Raw genomic sequence first — 19,168 nt, 5'->3', positions numbered from 1 at the left:
CTGATTTGTCGTTCCAGTGTACAGGAGGTTGAGGGTAGTGAGGTCAGGGATAGGTTCACAAGGTCCTGAGAGGGCACTGGCAAAAAGGATATTGGTTTGAAATGGGTGTACTTCAATGCCAGGATCATCTGGAATAAGGTAGGTGAACTTTCAGCATGATGGGAGGTGGGGGGAAGCAGTGTGTGGCATTATTAATTAAAGGTAGTATTACAGCAGCTGAGAGAACGCTTGAGGACTCGCCCACTGAGGTAGTTTGGGCCGAGGTTAGAAACAGGAAAGGAGAGGTCACCCTGTTGGGAGTTTTCTATAGGCCTCCGAATTGTTCCAGGGATGTAGAGGAAGGGATAGCAAAGATGATTCTCAATAGGAGCAAGAATAACAGAGTAGTTTTTATAGGAGACTTTAACTTCCCCAACATTGACTGGGAATACTATAGTTTAAGTAGTTTAGATGGGTCAGTTTTTTTTCAGTGTATGCAGGAGGGTTTTCTGACACAGAATGTAGACAGGCCTACAAGGCACAATGCCATATTGGATTTGGTACTGGGTAATGAACCCGACCAGGTGTTAAATGTGGGGGTAGGTGAGCAATTTGGTGATAGTGACTATAATTCGGTTATGTTTACAATAGCAGTGGGCAGGGTTATGCATAGACCGTAGGGGAAGATGTATAATTGGGGGAAAGGCAATTATGCGATTAGGCATGATTTAGGATGTATTGAATGGGGAAGAAAACTTCAGGGGATAGACACACTTGAAATATGAGCTCATTCAAGGAACAGCTACTGCGGATCCTTGGTACGTATGTACCTGTCAGGCAGGGAGGTAGTTGTTGACAGAGGGAACCATGGTTACTTAGGAAGTTGAAGCTCTTGTCAAGAGGAAGAAGAAGGCTTATGTGAGGATGAGGCATGAAGGCTCGGTTAGGGGGCGTGAGAGTTATAAGTTAGCTAGAAAAGATGTAAAGAGAGGGCTAAGAAGAGCCAGGAAGGGACATAAGTGGTTATTGGCGGATAGGATCAAGGAAAACCCTAAGACCTTCTATAGGTATATCAGGAATAAAGGAATGACTAGAGTAAGATAAGGGCCAATCAAAGATGGTAGTGGGAAGTTGTGTGTGGAATCTGAGGACGTAGGGGAAGTGCTTAATGAATACTTTTCATCAGTATTCACATTGGAAAAGGGCAATGTTATTGAGAATATGGAGATACAGGCTACTAGATTAGGTGGGATTGAGGGTGACAAAGAGGAGGTTTTAGCAATTTTGGAAGATCTGAAAGTAGATAAGACCCCTGGGCCGGATGGATTTATCCTCGGATTCTCTGTGAAGCTCGGGAGGAGATTGCAAAGCCTTTGGATTCAATTGTTATGTTGAAATAGAAGAATGGTAGAAATTAACAATAAATTCAGGAAGTAAGTGAGCAATAGATTGAATTATACCAACTGTCACACAGGAGTATTGGACTGTGTTTGACTACACCAACAATTTGATCACGAGGCCATGTTCTCTCTCTGTATAAACTATCCCTTAATGAACTATGTGAGATGCACTATTGAGGAAAGTGCAACAGCAACATAACATTTAACAAAATGCCGTTCTAAGCAGTCTTCCTGCTGCAGCGATTGTGAGATGGAGTACAAACTGCTTGACAGTATTTCAGAAACTCCTGGGTATTGTTAATGGCCCTAATAACTTCAGATAAGTAGTTTAGCCATTCCAGACAGGAATTCATGTCTCCGTTTTTCATTTGCCATATGAAACCCTTTTCAATTACAGTGTGCACTAATGAGAAGGTGAAGTAAGAAAGTCCCACAGAGATGTGGCCAATATGAGCAGCCTTTTTGAAAGGCAATTTTTAGAGAAGACCAATTGTTCTTGTAGGGAATCATACAAGTCATCTCCTGGAGCATAGAAGTGGGAGAAACTATTTGCCCAAAGTGTTTGCCTGCTTTGATTTATTTGAAGAGATAGCATATTTGGGATGGATTTGTGCGTTTGAGATTGGATGTGGTATTATCTTGCCCTCCTCACCATATTTAACTTCATACGTTCACAAAGAAAGTTTTTGATTTTCTTCCTCTTCTGTATTATCAATACTGAGAGTGCACTACTTTTCAGGGAAGGTACAGCATCGTCCTGGATATTGAGCAGAATTCCTGTTTTCTTGAAGCACATGTGCACAGTCTCCCATGTGAGATCAGTGTTTCCTGCAGTGCAAGGCTTTGTTTGCTCACACCAGCTGCTCCCAAGTGAGATGGCCCATTTAGCATGAATTATTGGCAAAATTTTTAGTTGTGGACTTGCAGTCATCTGGAGCAATGTCAAAACTGATCCTAAACTGTTTCTTTCATTGGGACTGTTCAAACAAGCTGGAAATTTAATTGATTTAAAACAGAGCGTCAAAAGTTAAAAGATAATTGCATAACCTTGCTGCATCACCAAGGCACTAGTGTGCTCACCTCATTAATATTTAGTCGACATTGAATTATAGTTTGCTTCGTGTCAGGAGATTGCATTGACACACTTAAGTACATTGTAGCTTATTAAAAGGTAACTCTCACCTGATGCTGATTACATATTTTTAAATTAGTAACGTAAACCTCATTTGTCACCACCCGTGTATTCATTACACACTCAACACTTCTATTTGGTGATATCAGCATTGCAGCTTAATATCAAAAGGTGTAATTTACTGCACAATTACGTTCAGTCGTACTGTGATGGCCTTGTTCAGGTGATATCCCACAGTTTGATGGCATTGACTCAACTGCAGTTACAATTCTGTAAAGAAATCTTGGTCCGTTTTGTCAGGTGGATTATATTGACTGAAAATTTCACCAAATTTTATCACAGCTTACAGTGTGCTTTTTATATTGTTTTAAAATGTTTCAGGGTTTTATTGTGTTTTGTTTATCTTTTGAACTACGTTAGAACACAGTATGACACAATATTGCACAATGAACAGTTTGCAAGCAATCTCCACAGACTTGTCATAGGGTGAGAGTTGCAGCTTAGCAGAAATATAGCTCTCATGACATTAGGTCTGCAGCACAGAACTTAGTGAGCATTGATTTCCGTTTATGTACATATGTTTGAAATTGAGTTACCTGCTAAGTTAAGGATATTCAGGACTAGATAGCAATGTCTTCCTTCGTTATCAAAACCATCATGTATGTTTCTCTGGTCCAGGCCTCTCATGAATAATGGCTACACCACAGAAGTGCAGGATTCCAAGCATCTTTGGATCCATCGCTACAAATCAATGTTGTTAGGGAAAATAAAACTTTAAAAAGAATTGTTCTGGAGGAGGGATCTCGGGAAGCACTGAATAATGGTGCCACTGAACTCGTTCACAGTTTAAGGAGATGAAATCGATGCAGCCGCTTAAGGATTGTGGGAGGCCTAAAAGCAATGGACGTCAGTGTCCATGGATAGCATAGTAGTCGAACATTCCTGTGTCTTTGGGTAACATTTATCCAGTAATGCACCAATCAGTGCCGAGCATATACACACAGAAAACTCAGTTGAGTGATGAAGGAATCTTCCAGCGAACCTAGGTTATGACAACTTCTCCAGTAGAGATTTTTGATTTGTGGAGTGCTGGAATTTTGATAGTTTGAGTGTGTATACTGGGAGGGGAGATTATATAGGTCAAAGGTAAGGAATGGGTAATACTGGAATCCCTGCAATGCAGAAAGAGGTCATTTGGCCCATAGAGTCTGCACCAACCCTCCAAAGAGTATCCCATCCACACCCACCCTGTGACCATCTCATGCATGGACTTTTACCATGGCTAAGCCAACGAATCTGCACATCCCTGGACTCTACAAAGAAAATCCACCCAGACACTGGGAGAACATGCAGACTCCACACACAGTCACCCAAGGCTGGATTCGAACCCTGGTGCCTAACGCTGTGAGGTAGTACTGCTGAACACTGTGCCACTGTGCCGCCCTGCCTGTTTGCAAGGGCAAGGCAAAAATAAATGTGCTGGATCCAGCAATCTTTAGCTTTGTTTGCTGTCCAGTTTCCTGAGGCTGAACAATCTGGGTCACTGGTGGATAAATATAAAGCAGTGGATAAGCGAAAGACTGTCAGCCTCACTATCATATGATTAATCGTGCCCTTCTTTTGTTTCCCAACCTCATCACATAGTGGCTTGCCAAAATGATTTGGTTGCAAGTAATTATTTTTAATAAGCTTTGTGCACTGTGACTTCTTATTTGCCTAAAACCAATTTCACTCTAAAGTCAGTGGCTTGCTTGGTCCACTTACCTGCTCACAAAAGAGGTTGCGTAAGGACAGGGGTAGGCCTGCACTGCCTTTCATAAGATCATGGCTGTGGTCTCAACTCTGCTTTCCTTTCTGCAGCCATAATCCTTAACTTTCTTGAATAAATTCAAAACCCCAGCCTGCTTTGCTTTCTGGTAGAGAGAAATTGCACAGACGAACAAACGAATAAACAAGAGTCTCCTCGGCTCAGAAGGGCAATTGTCAAGTAGTTTATTCTTAAATTCTAAGTTTCAGTTCTAGTGTACCCCACAAGAGGGAATACCTGACAGGGTGAATATCAATCATGTCCCCTCAATCTTTTCTGCTTCACAAAGAGCTTACCTCATTCTACTCTCCTCCAGCACAGCGCCTGAATCTGATCATTCTTTCTTCATAAAACAAGGCCTTTTTGAATAAACTTGCTTTTATGCTTGTAAAGTGGAGTATTTTGTGACTTTTTGTTTTGGTCTATTTCAGTGACTACCGCAGAGATGAATTGTCCCATTTCTGGATATTTAAAAAGTAATAATGTTCAGAACTTTACAATACAGCGTTACAGCACGTTTTCTTATATGTCTGGAATTAATTGGCAGCATCGTCTATTGAAATACTTGTCACCAGCACAGACGTAAGATGTTCTGATTTATGCAAATCATAATTGGGCTGAATCCTTAGATTTGCTACCAGCTTTTTTTGCATTGCCAACTCACTGTTTCCCACCTATAATTCATGCTGACATGCACATGTCTCATTTAGATAGAGGACTGTGAAATGAAATATGGCAATGTGAAAGAATTGGCTTCCAAACAGAAGGTGTCATTTGTTTGCAATAAAAAAGGTGTGCAGAATGAAACAGGAGATAAACTGTTATCACGCCTAAATGTCTATCATTGTCCTTGTTTGCATATTTTCATTTTCTCGGAATTGTTACCGAGCAGATGGAGACACATTCGGCCTATTGTGTCTGCATCTGATGTACAAATGAGAATTTTGCTTAGTGCCATTCTCCTGCCCTCTCGCTATAACTCTGCACATTCTTCCTTTTTAGATAACAATCTAACTTGCCTTTTGAATTCAATTGAACCTGTCTCCAGCATGCACACTGCATTCCAGACCTGAAGCACTTGTTGCACAAAAAGAAATGTTTCCTTGGATTACTTTTGCTTGTTTTACCTTTTTAACTCTGTATTAATGCTCTCTTAATTCCTTTCTTGAGTGGGAAAAGTTTATCCTTATTTATTTTGGACCCCGCATGTTTGTTAATACATCTGTCAAATCCCCACTTTACTCCAAAGAATACAGTCCTAACGTCTCCAATGTATCTTTATACTTGAAGCTTCTTGTCTGTGAAACCATTCTCGTGAACTTTCTTGCACATTCTAAATGTCTTCACATCCTCCCTAAAGTGCAGTGCCCAACTATTTAAAAATTAATTGATGGGATGTGAGTATTGGTGGCTTGACCAGTGGTTATTGCTCAGAGCTGTCAGAAGTTGACCACATTGAAGTTGGCTAGACCAGGTTTGGATGACAGACTTCCTTCCTTTGAGGACATTAGTAAAGCCGCTGGGATTTTGCAATATTGACAGTAGCTGTCATTAAAAGTAGCCATTCCTGATGAAGGGCTCCGGCCCGAAACATTGATTTTTCTGCTCCTTGGATACTGCCTGACCTGCTGTGCTTTTCCAACAACACACTCTCAACTCTGATCTCCAGTACCTGCAGACTTCACTGTCTCCCAATAGTTGTCATTATTTGACTTTTAGGCAGTGACTTAGATTTCACCATCTCATGGGTTTCAGATGCATGTTGCCATTAGTCTGGAGTTCCGGATTACTTGTCCAATATCACTAGACCATCACTCGCCAAATCTGGAACTGGATGCAGTATTCCAGTTAGGCTGAACCGGTAGGCAGTTGGGACTGCAGGTGCTGGTATTGCATTTTTAAAAATACAGGAGTAGGCAATTATAGTTGGCAATATAAGCTCCCCGAGAGACCATGGCTAATTTTTGACTGAATTCCATGCACCCACATTTGCTCCACATATTGTTTGTTAAAAAGCATTATTAACCTCAGAATTAAAAGAAGCAAGTGATCTAGCAGCAACTGTTTGGGGTAAACTTCTACCATCCTTTATGTGTACAAGTATTTTCCTCATTTTTCAGCATTCTCATTTAGAATTTGCCCTTACTATGGAAATAGTTTCCTTCCAAGCATCCTCAACTCATATATTAGTGTAATTTCCACCTCGGGAGACTGCAATCACACGCCAAGAACATTTAAATTCACTGGTTTCCAAATCTCCCCTCCCCCCATCCCATCCCAGATCTAACCTTCTGACTCACATCCAACCTTCTGACCTGACCTATCTGTTCTCCATCTTCCTTCCGACCTATTAGCTCCAGACTTCCCACTGACCTATCACCACCACCGACCTTTGCCCACCTATAGCCTACCTTTCTCCTAGCTGCAACCCCCCTCCCCCCATTTATCTCTCAATCCCCCCTTCCCCCTGCCCAGTCCTGAGGAAGGGTCCTGCCCGAAATGTCGACTCTCTTGCTCCTTGGTTGCTGCCTGACCTGTTGTGTCTTTTCCAGCGCCATGCTTTGTCAAGGCTGAACCAGTATCTTCTCCAAGTTGCGCATAATCAGCTTGCTCTTATACTTGTTGCCTCCAATCCTCATGCATCAAATCTCAAACTTCTTTGAAAATTCTCAGAGATTTCAAAAGTTGAAGAATGAGGGTTAAATTATGAAGAGATTAATTAGGTCTGTATGGTCTGGAATTTACACTAGCATATGATTTTAGGGTAATTGGAGATATTTGCCATAGTCAGGGGCATAATCTAAATGAAAAAAATTAGGAAAACACTTGTACATATAAGTTTACCCCAAACAGTTGCTGCTAGATCAGTTGTTTCTTTTAATTCTGAAGTTGATAATGCTTTTAGCTATCAATATGTGGAGCAAAAGTGGGTGTGTAGAATTCAGTTAAAGGTTAGCCATAGTCTCACAGGAGCTAAGTGACCAACTTCCTACTCCTGCGTTTTATGGCCAGTCCCAAACTTGCTGAGTTCCTTGTGTGCCGTCGCCATCGTAATGTTGAGCAGCCAAAGGTTTACATACGATTCACTTCAAATCTATGATGCGCCTGATATCTCAACACTTTGCTGGGAGGCATTGGATCATTTTATCTCTTACTGTGAGATCCTTATGTGCGATTCTAGTGACATTTGGAGTTGTCTGAAGACTGTGGTGATGAGGTGTAGACATATAATTACAAGATCCTATTCAGTCAAGAAACAAAGAGTAGTATAAGACCTGTCGACCCATCAAATCTGTGTTGACACATGACACCTTTCCTAAACTAAAAACCTTTTCTCCCCATGTGGTCCATATCCCTCTATTCCCTGCCTATTCATGCACCTGTCAAGATGCCTCTTGCATGTTGCTATTGTATTTGCTTCCACCAGGTCCTCTGGCAGTACATTTCAGGCACTCTGTAAAAATACTCACTTCTTCACATCTCCTTTAAACATCCCCCCCCCTTACTTTTTAACCCATGTCCCATAGTAACTGACATTTCTACCCTGGGAAAGAGATTCCAATATTCTATCCACGCCCCTCATAATTTTGTAAACATCTATCAGGTTGCCTCTCAGCCTCTGAAGTTCAAGTTTGTCCAATCTCTTCTCATAGCTAATACCCTGCAAATCAAGCAACATCTTGGTAAACATTTTCTGTTTCCTCTCCAAAGCCTCCACATCCTTCTGGTCGTGTGGCAACCAGAGCTGTACATAATATTCCAAATGTGGCTGAACTAATGTTCTGTACAGCTGAAATGGTCTTGACAGTAAATTTTAGATGTTACTTATTTAGTTTGCGAGTACATAGTTTATGTTAAAAATGGAAAGAATTGTGGATGCTGGAAATCAGAAACAAAATCTGAAATTGCTGGAAAAAACTCAGCAGGTCTGGCAGCATCTGTGGAGAGAAATCAGAGTTAATGTTTTGGGTCCAGTGATCCTTGCTCAGTTCTGAGGAAGAGTCACTGGACCTGAAGCATTAACATAGTTTATGATGTCTGGTAAATTTTGGATCTTGTTCAAACACATCAGTGTGCTTTGAGGATTCATATTTTGGAAAGTAATCTGTTGTTGGTGATGGACTGAGTGATACAATGAGCTAGACACTAGTTATTAGATCAATGTCTTTTTCCTTCTTGTGAGCTGTATTGTAATCCAGCCCAATTTATTGAGATGATTGTCATGTTGAGAATTTTGATTTGAATTAAGTTTGGGAAGCATTGTTAACACAAGTACTGACCAACGTCGCAGAACAGTCTGTTGCTCAGACTGTACAGATCGCTAATTTACAATAACAAACAAATTCAGAACTGCTCCATGTGAAAGATTGTTGGGACAAATTAGAAGAAGCTCCAGCAGGCATAATCAATGCTAAAACAGGTTTCCTTGTGTGCCTATAACAACCTAGGACAAAATGTAGAGAAACCGGTATTGGGACTGGGGTGGACAAAGTTAAAAGTCACACAACACTAAGTTATAGTCCAACAGGTTTGTTTGGACATACTAGCTTTCGGAACGCTGCTCCTTCATCAGGAAGCTGTGGAATGAGATCATAAGACACAGAATTCATAGCAAAAGATTACAATGTCATGCAACTGAAATGATATTGCAATCTAGGTTTGTTCAACATATCATTTCAGTTGCATGACATTGTAATCTTTTGCTATGAATTCTCAAACAATCTCAAGCTCAAAAGACAGGATTAGGATTTAGAAGTTGTCCTTCAGTGATTAACTATGTCTCAATGAGTGAAAAATTATTTAGTTGACTTTAATGATTCCTTGTGTGATATGGACTGAGTCACCAAGGTCTGTGGTTTTAAAGTAAACCATAAGAGAATTGGCACTGACCTGATATAACAAAACCATTTTCTGATCTGTCTTATGATCCCATTCCACAGCTACCTGATGAAGGAGCAGCGCTGAGAAAGCAAGTATGTCCAAACAAACCTGTTGGACTATAACTTGGTGTTGTGTGATTTTTAACTTTGTCCACCCCAATCCAACACTGGCTCCTTCACATCATGTCCTTCAAAAATAGACCCACCTTTTCTGTATGATCTTGGAAATTGTCTATGATCTGTTATGTAATCACTGGTGATGTGAATTGCATTTGTTAAAATTGTACTTTTATTGTTTTTCAGGGTATACCTCAACTGCCATGTGCTAAAGCATTGTACAACTATGAAGGAAAAGAGCCCGGTGATCTCAAGTTCAATAAGGGTGACATCATTATCCTGCGAAGACAAGTAGATGAAAACTGGTACCATGGGGAAGTCAATGGTGTCCATGGCTTTTTCCCCACCAACTTTGTTCAGATTATTAAACCTTTACCTCAGCCTCCTCCACAGTGCAAAGCACTTTATGACTTTGAAGTAAAAGACAAGGAAGCAGATAAAGACTGCTTGCCGTTCTCAAAGGTGAGGTCTTCCTTTTTTAGTTTGTTCATGGGATGTCAGAGTTGATGAGGTAGATTTTATTGCTCATCTCTAATTGCCCTAAAAAGGTGGTGGCACACTTCCATGTCGTTTTGGAAGGGTTTTTCATGTATAATTTCTTGCCCAAGCTATTCCAGTACCTGTCCAGACATAAATTACAACATTTTTGAGAAGTAGTTTTCCTTTGTTCCTCAAAATACCAATTTCGTGTCCTATGTATTTTCTGAGAAACTTTGCATTCTTCGTAAACTGTATAGCTTTATGTGAATACTGAGGCGTGTTTCAGTTTTGTGGATGTGTCAGTGCTATATCATACAGATCAGAAAATGGTTTTGTTATATCAGGTCAGTGCCAATTCTCTTATGATTTACTTTAAAACCACAGACAGTGGTGACTCAGTCCATATCACACAAGGAATCATTAAAGTCAACTAAGTAATTTTTTACTCAATGAGACATAGTTAATCACTGAAGGACAACTTCTAAATCCTAACCTTGTCTTTTGAGCTTGAGATTGTTTACTTAGGAAACCAGTAATCCTGCTTTACTAAGTGACTAATTAATCTTTTGCTTCAGGATGATATCTTGACAGTGATACGCCGAGTAGATGAAAATTGGGCTGAAGGAGTGTTGGGAGACAAGATAGGAATATTCCCAATTTCCTATGTTGAGGTGAGCAATCACTTTCGGAAAATGGGATGTATATGTGCAAATCTGATGAAATGTCCTTCAACTGAAACTGTCCTTTTCTCCATAGCGATTAATCCTCTATGTTCCTCTGACCCCCTCATTATTTCTCATTGTACCTGTACCTATTATGTTTGTGCCTGTATGTATGGGTATTAAGCATTGCATAATGGTGCATTCTCCATAGCAACACATCTTGAAGAATTATTGTCAACTTGCCAACCAGTCGGCATCCTTTTGTCTTCCAGCAGAAATTATGGTTTCTTTAAAATTTGGCATTTTTGCATTTGTCCTGATGAGCATAAGGTGAAAGACTTTGACATCACTTTTTTCCAGCATTCTTTATGACCAAGTGACTAGTTTTGCATTTCTATACATATGATTCCCACTGCTAACTTATACTCCAGCCTGTAAACTCATTTGGCAAAATGGTTCTCAATTCTTACTCTTAATTAAATGTTACAATGCTGAAAATTGGAAAGCAAATTCCATAATCATTAAAAGAGAAAATGCAGCAGCTCAGGGTTGGAGGGCTGAAGGGCCTATTCCTGGGCTGTAAATTTTCTTTGTTCTTTTGTTCTTTGCTGGAGAAATCTAGCAACATTGTGGAGAGAGAAAAGCAGGGTTAATGTTTCAAGTCCAATATGTCCTGTTCAGAACTGTTCTATTCCACATCTGAAAAGGTCATACCACACATGAAGCATTAACTCTGCTCTTCCCTCCACAGGGACTGCCAGACCTGATGAGTTTCTCCAGCATTTTCCTCCTTTATTTCAGTTTCCCAGCATCTGCAGTATTTTGCTTCCCTCTCATTGTGTGCAGACAACCTCATGACACCAAACTGCAACCTTTTTGAGGTGTTTTGAGTAACTAAACATAGATTGATGGCAATGATGCTTAAAACTTTAATTTGGATTGCATTCAAAATTAAAATTTGCACCTGTTTATGCAGCGGGACACTGAATTTCAAACATTTGGCTTAACATTGGTTTTGCACAGACACAAGTATCAATAGTGGAGTTCTTTTAAATACAAAGGAATAGCAGTACACAATCCTGTATACCCAACAGTAGCATTATATAACAGTACTTTATATAAAGGTTATTTCTATGATTTGGGAATATTTTTGTATATTTTCAGTTCAACTCAACAGCCAAACATCTGATACAGCTGGACAAGCCTTCAACTTCCAATTCTGGAAGTGGCGATTCAGGAGAAGGTAGCAGCAGTAACTCAGGGGCTGTACACAACAATTCTGCCCAGAAACCCTTGGACATCACAAAGAAGAACACCAAAAAACGGCACTCGTTCACCTCACTAACCATGTCTAACAAAGCGTCTCAGTCATCTCAAAACCGCCACTCCATGGAGATCAGCCCTCCTGTCCTGATAAGCTCCAGTAACCCGACAGCTGCTGCTCGCATCACTGAATTGGGTGGACTCTCCTGCAGCGCTCCTTCTCAGGTAACAGACCTGGTGGTCCCACAGAACTCGTTGTGATCATAAGCTTGATATCGTTTTATTGTTGTGATCTGAAATGCACTGTCTGAGGGGAGGTGGAAGACCAATTCAATGGTTGCTTTCAAAAAGAATTAAATATTCTTTGGAAAATAAACATCGCTATTTCTAAGGGAAAAGAACAACAAAGTGGGACTAATTGGATGGTTCCATGTAAGATCTTTCAGATATGCAATGGACTAAATGACTACCATCTGTGCTGAATGATTCTACATTTTGTTTCCTTATTTAACTGTCCAAATTACACCTTTTCCAGAATGGTTTGATTCATATACTGCCTTTTAAACAGTCACTTATGATCTTCAGAGTCTTTGCAATGCCTCATGTTGTCTTGACTTTGAAGCAGTTAAGACTCTGAGGTTTCTTGACATGATGGATATGGAAACCAGGTTGCCTCTTGTGGGAGAACCTACAAAAAGCAGTTACCCATTTAAAGCAGAAACACAAAGATTTTTTTTCTCTTTGTAAGGCGGTGAGTCTTTGAAATTACATTCCTCAAAAGGTGGTGGTAGAGGTCTTTGTTTTTAAGGCAGGTTGATTCTTGATGTTCAAAAGGGTAAAAGGTCATCACTGTAGATGAGAATATGGAGTATTTATATTAGCTACAAACTTGTTCAATAGCGGAGCAGGATCAATAGGGCCAAATGGCCTACTTCTGCTCTTAATTCAAATGTTTGTGTTTATTTTTTTGAATTACTGATGTTCTCATTCTGACCCTTCTGGCTTCTAATGGCAATGGTGCAGCTCCCAGTTTGGGATCAAGTCTTGCCTGTCCACCCATTATGGGAAAAGCAAAACTGATGGGAGCTACAAGGATACAATTGGTAATTGAATGAATAGTTCAACTTTAAATATCAATTGCTTTAATCCATATATAATCTAATTTTTACAAAAATCTTGGTGGGCTGTGAGACTAGAACAAGTGCAGTCATCATCCAGTCCTGTAAGTTACTCTGAAAAGTTTATCCTTGTGCAACTGCAAATCCAGAGGTTTTGCTTAGCAACAGCATTACAACAAAATCAACTACCTAGTGCTTTTCACGTAATAAAATGATGCAAGGCACCACACTGAGGATATTATTAAACAAAGTATGACATTGTGCCACATAAGGAATTGTTAGGACAAATGACCAAAAGCTTGGTCAAGTTGTAAATTTTAATGTGTGCGTTAAGGCAGTACAGTGAGGTGGTGCAGGGAGGGAATTCCAGATTGTGAGGCTGAAGTACATGAAGGTGCAGCCAAATGCTGGCAAATGGGACTAGATTAATTTAGATATCGGGTAGGCATGGATGAGTTGGACCGAAGGGTCTGTTTCCATGCTGTACAGCTCTTTGACTCTATAACAGTCCCAATACACCCTTTCCTTAGTGGTTGGCTTCATATGCTGCCTTTTACACAGCCAGTCATGAGCTTCAGAGTCATGGTGGAGCAATTAAAATGAGTGATGGAACAACAGGTCAGAACTGGAGGAATGCATACTTCTCAGAGGCCAGGAGGAGGTTTACAGAGATAGGGAGTGACTTCAAAGGCCACAGAAGGATTTGAAACCATTGAAACCAGTTTAAAAGCCATACATTAGCTCCTCATCAAACAATGCTCAACTCACTGTGTGCAGAGGTGATGAAATGGTGGAACTTGCTGCAAGTTATCCCGCAGGCCTCAAGATTATGGAAAGGAAGATGTGGGAAACCACCCAGAAATGTGTTGGGTTGGTGTATCGTAAGAGAACAAAGATATAGATGAGAGCTTCAGCAGCAGATGGGCTGAGACAGGGACAAAATCAGGCAGTGTAATGGAGGCTGAAATAGGTAAGTTTACTGGTGGTACCGAAGAGATCAGAAACTCAGCTTGGGGTGGAATGGGACATGAATGCAAACAGATGGGCTTAATTCCATTTTGTTGCAGCGGAGAGGGATGGACCACAACTAGTTGTACTGAATGGACTATTTCTATATTTGAACTGTTTCTAATTGTTTCTATGACAAAGCTCTCTCCGTGTTCACTGTGAAACAACAATTGGACTGATGAGCCACACTCGTAGAGGAGCATAGAGTCATCGTGTATACTCGAAGAAAAACCAAGCTTCAACTGCACAATATTTAGTGAGACCACCCGAGTACCGTCTATCTTTGCTCACTAAACCACAGAGGAGATGCTCAAGCCTCGAAGCAGTGTGGAGAATTCCCATGAAATGGAGTCAAATGTCATACAACTAATCTCAAACGAACTCCGGCTTTTCAGAACTGGAAATCGATTGTTCAAAATGTTGTTTATTGAGGTATATTTAAAGTTGTACATCATGCAAAAAAGATAGATCTTCAACAGGGCGGTGTTTGAAACTAGTAGGGCTAAGGGCACAGATGACAGTTGCTAATAGCCAGAATTTGGACATGTGCCAATTTATGGACCTGTTCTCTGGGTAGGCAGGTGGATGGGAACATTTGCAAGAATTAGTTGGATATTATGATGAGAGAGAACTGTAGGCTATCTGGCTGGAACATCTAAAAATGGTCTTGCTCTCCCAGGTCTATCTTTTGATCTTTCAAAATGTATTAAAATGATGTTGTGAATCCTACCATAACTCTTAGATTATTAATAAGTAGATTATATATGATTTTCAGTAAAGGAAGCTGCATGTGTGAAGAGCTTGTGACTAAAGGTTGCTTCAGGAATAGAGATGCAATCAAATAAAAGGTATATTGTGTCAACAAAGTAAAATGAAACAGGAGAAAGTGAGGACTGCAGATGCTGGAGATCAGAGCTGAAAATGTGTTGCTGGAAAAGCGCAGCAGGTCAGGCAGCATCCAAGGAACAGGAGAATCGACGATTCCTGAAGAAGGGCTGATGCCCAAAATGTCGATTCTCCTGTTCCTTGGATGCTGCCTGACCTGCTGCGATTTTCCAGCAACACATTTTTAGCTAAAATAAAACAGGTTCTTACAAAGCTGTTCCAATAGGTATATGGAACAGTTGTTTGACAATGGGGATAATTGTTTGCAAATATCTTGTTGACAAGGAGCAGGACCATTTAACCTGGCCACTTAGTCATAGAGATGTACGGCATGGAAACAGACCCTTCGGTAACCCGCCCATGCCGACCAGACATCCCAACCCAATCTAGTCCCACCTACCAGCACCCGGCCCATATCCCTCCAAACCCTTTCTATTCATAGACCCATCCAAATGCCTCCTAAATGTTGCAGTTGTACCAGCTTCCACCATTTCCTCTTGCAGCTCATTCCATACACATACCACTCTCTGCGTGAAAAAGTTGCCCCTTAGGTCTCTTTTATATCTTGCCCCTCTCACCCTAAACCTATGCCCTCTAGTTCTGGACTCCCCGACCCCAGGGAAAAGACTTTGCCTATTTATCCTATCCATGCCCCTCATAATTTTGTAAACCTCTATAAGGTCACCCCTCAGTCTCTGACGCTACAGGGAAAACAGCCCCAGGCTGTACAGCCTCTCCCTGTAGCTCAGATGCTCCAACCCTGGCAACATCCTTGTAAATCTTTTCTGAACCCTTTCAAGTTTCACAACATCTTTCTGATAGGAAGGAGACCAGAATTGCATACAATATTCCAACAGTGGCCTGACCAATGTCCTGTACAGCCGCAACATGACCTCCCAATTCCTGTACTCAATAATGTACTCTGACCAATAATGGAAAGCATACCAAACGCCGCCTTCACTATCCTATCTACCTGTGATTCCACTTTCAAGGAGCTATGAACCTGCACTCCAAGGTCTCTTTGTTCAGCAACACTCCCTAGGACCTTACCACTAAGTGTATAAGCCCTGCTAAGGTTTGCTTTCCCAAAATGCAGCACCTCGCATTTATCTGAATTAAACTCCATCTGCCACTTCTCAGCCCATTGGCCCATCTGATCCAGATCCTGTTGTAATCTGAGGTAACCCTCTTCGCTTTCCACTATACCTCTAATTTTGGTGTCATCTGCAAACTTACTAACTGTACCTCTTATGCTCGCATCCAAATCATTTATGTAGATGACAAAAAGTAGAGGGCCCAGCACCAATTCTTGCGGCACTCCACTGGTCACAGGCCTCCAGTCTGAAAAACAACCCTCCACCACCACCCTCCGTCTTTTACCTTTGAGCCAGTCCTGTATCCAAATGGCTAGTTCTCCCTTTATTCCATGAGATCTAACCTTGCTAATCAGTCTCCCATGGGGAACCTTGTCGAACGCCTTACTGAAGTCCATATAGATCACATCTACTGCTCTGCCCTCATCAATCTTTTTTGTTACTTCTTCAAAAAACTCAATCAAGTTTGTGAGACATGATTTCCCACACACAAAGCCATGTTGACTATCCCGAATCAGTCCTTGCCTTTCCAAATACATGTACATCCTGTCCCTCAGGATTCCCTCCAACAACTTGTCCACCACTGAGGTCAGGCTCATTGGTCTATAGTTCCCTGGCTTGTCTTTACCGCCCTTCTTAAACAGTGGCACCACGTTTGCCAACCTCCAGTCTTCCGGCATCTCATCTGTGACTATCGATGATACAAATATCTCAGCAAGAGGCCCAGCAATCACTTCTCTAGCTTCCCACAGAGTTCTCTGGTACACCTGATCAGGTCCTGGGGGTTTATCCAATTTTAACCATTTCAAGACATCCAGCAGTTCCTCCTCTGTAATCTGGACATTTTGCAAGATGTCACCATCTATTTCCCTACAGTCTATATCTTCCATATCCTTTTCCACAATAAATACTGATGCAAAATATTCATTTAGTATCTCCCCCAATTTCTGTGGCTCCACACAAAGGCCACATTGCTGATCTTTGAGGGGCCCAATTCTCTTCCTCGTTACCCTTTCATCATTAATATATTTGTAAATACCCTTTGGATTCTCCTTAATTCTAGTTGCCAAAGCTATCTCATGTCCCCGTTTTGCCCTCCTGATTTCTGTTTTAAGTATCCTCCTACTTTCTTTGTACACTTCTAAGGATTCACTCGATCTATCCTGTCCGTACCTGACATATGCTTCCTTCTTTTTCTCAACCAAACACTCAATTTCTTTAGTCATCTATCATTCCCTATACCTACCAGCCTTCCCTTTCACCCTGACTGGAATATACTTTCTCTGGATTCTTGTTATCTCATTTCTGAAGGCTTCCCATTTTCCAGCCGTCCCTTTACCTGCGAACATCTGCCTCCAATCAGCTTTTGAAAGTTCTTGCCTCATACCGTCAAAATTGGCCTTTCTCCAATTTAGGACTTCAACTTTTAGATCTAGTCTGTCCTTTTCCATCACAATTTTAAAATGAATAGAATTATGGTTGCTGGCCCCAAAGTGCTCCCCCACTGACACCTCAGTCACCTGCCCTGCCTTATTTCCCAAGAGTAGGTCAAGTTTTGCACCTTCTCTAGTAGGTACATCCGCAGACTGAATCAGAAAATTGACTTGTACACACTTAAGAAATTCCTCTCCATCTAAACCTTTAGCACTATGGCAGTCCCAGTCTTACTATCCAACTCTTCTTCTCTCATTAGCAACATGATACAAGGTGTTATTGAAATAGCATTTTGTGAGTGCTAATTCACAATGACTCTGTGTGGCTTCTGCCTGGGCTGCTAGGTTTATAACCTTGTTACAGCCTTAATCCAAACAGCCAAAAGAGCTGAACTGATTGGGTGGAAGCCACTGTATTTGACTGAATATGGTATCAAGAAGAGCTAACAAAATTGAAGTCAATAAGAATTGGGAACAAAGTACTTCATTGGTTGGGGTCATACTTAACACACGGGAAGATGGAGACCAATTCTCTCACCCCCAGGATATCATTAAGAATTCCTCTGGGCAGTGTCCTTCAGCTGAAATAAAACAGAAAGATATGCTAATTCTCTCTTTAAGGACATGACAGAACTGAGCACTTTGTGTCTTGAGTTAAGAATATCTGAAATTATGATGGAGGATAAATCCACAACAATGGAATTGCCCAGCGGTTGGCACTGCAACTCACATCTATCTGTATTTGCAAAATTATTTTTTCCCGTCAGGTGATAATTTGGATCCAATGTTACTTTTTCAGAAGTCATCTTCAGCTGCTTCATAAATTCTCCTCACTTCATTATAAGGCCAAAATGAGAGTGTTTGCATCGTGTTTAGTAGAGTATGCAGGTTTCCACATGCAGCAAGATGTGGACAAGATTCAAGCTTGAGCTGATAAGTGGCAAGTTATCATTGTGTCCAACAATGACCATCTTGAACAAAAGGAAATCTGACCATCAGTCCTTGGACATCCAATGTCATTACTGTCACTGAATCCTCTCATATCAATATTCCAGGGGTTAACATCGATTAGAAACAGAATTCGACCCACCGTACAAATATGTTTTCAGGAGCCAATCTCAGACTAGGAAATTGATAGTGAAAAAGCATCCCTGATTCCCCCAAAGCCTGTCCAGTGTATGTAAGGCAAAAAACAAGAGTATAATGTATACGCTGCTGCCTGATTGAGTGCAGCCCATGTGCACTCAAGAGGCTCAATAACATTTAAAGCAAAGCACCCTGCCTGCTCAACAGTTCCTCCACCAATCTTAATATTCTGTCCCTCCATTACCAATGCACAGTGGCAGCAGTGAGCAGTAATGCAAATCCCTAATAGCAAAGTCTCTACAGGTCTAGCAGCATCTGATTTTTCTCCACAGAGTTAGTATTACTCTGTAGTTAGTAGGGTGGCACGGTGGCACAGTGGTTAGCACTGCTGCCTCAAAGCACCAGAGACCCGGGTTCAATTCCTGCCTCAGGCGACTGACTGTGTGGAGTTTGCACGTTCTCCCCGTGTCTGCGTGGGTTTCCTCCGGGTGCTCCGGTTTCCTCCCACAGTCCAAAGATGTGCAGGTCAGGTGAATTGGCCGTGCTGAATTGCCCGTAGTGTTAGGTAAGGGGTAAATGTAGGGGTATGGGTGGGTTACGCTTCGGCGGGTCGGTGTGGACTTGTTGGGCCGAAAGGCCTGTTTCCACACTGTAAGTAATCTAATCTAAAGTCATCTAAATTACTGCAAACAATTTCTGTTTTTCTTCTCCAATTTCCAGCATCCACTGTTCTTTTGGTTTTGTTTTGCTAATAGCTGGTTACTCTCTTTCACCTTTCTCTCTGATCTGCTCACCCGCTTGTAAAAACAACTGTCCTTATATTT

The 19,168-nt window shown here is 41.2% G+C and overlaps 1 protein-coding gene across 1 annotated transcript in view; it reads left to right on the top strand.

Annotated features, from left to right (window-relative positions):
• The window catches only part of LOC140486967 (E3 ubiquitin-protein ligase SH3RF1-like), a 132,425-nt gene that overhangs the window by 68,494 nt on the left and 44,763 nt on the right, over positions 1-19,168 (top strand). Inside the window, exons 5-7 of the mRNA XM_072586239.1 lie at positions 9,502-9,777; positions 10,371-10,466; positions 11,622-11,945. Coding sequence (XP_072442340.1) covers positions 9,502-9,777; positions 10,371-10,466; positions 11,622-11,945 — 696 coding nt within the window. The remainder of the gene's footprint in view (positions 1-9,501; positions 9,778-10,370; positions 10,467-11,621; positions 11,946-19,168) is intronic.

The sequence above is a fragment of the Chiloscyllium punctatum genome, chromosome 2, assembly GCF_047496795.1.
Source record: "Chiloscyllium punctatum isolate Juve2018m chromosome 2, sChiPun1.3, whole genome shotgun sequence".
Lineage (NCBI taxonomy): Eukaryota > Metazoa > Chordata > Chondrichthyes > Orectolobiformes > Hemiscylliidae > Chiloscyllium > Chiloscyllium punctatum.
Note: the sequence above shows the minus strand (reverse complement) of the source record. Positions and strands in the feature narration are given on the sequence as shown.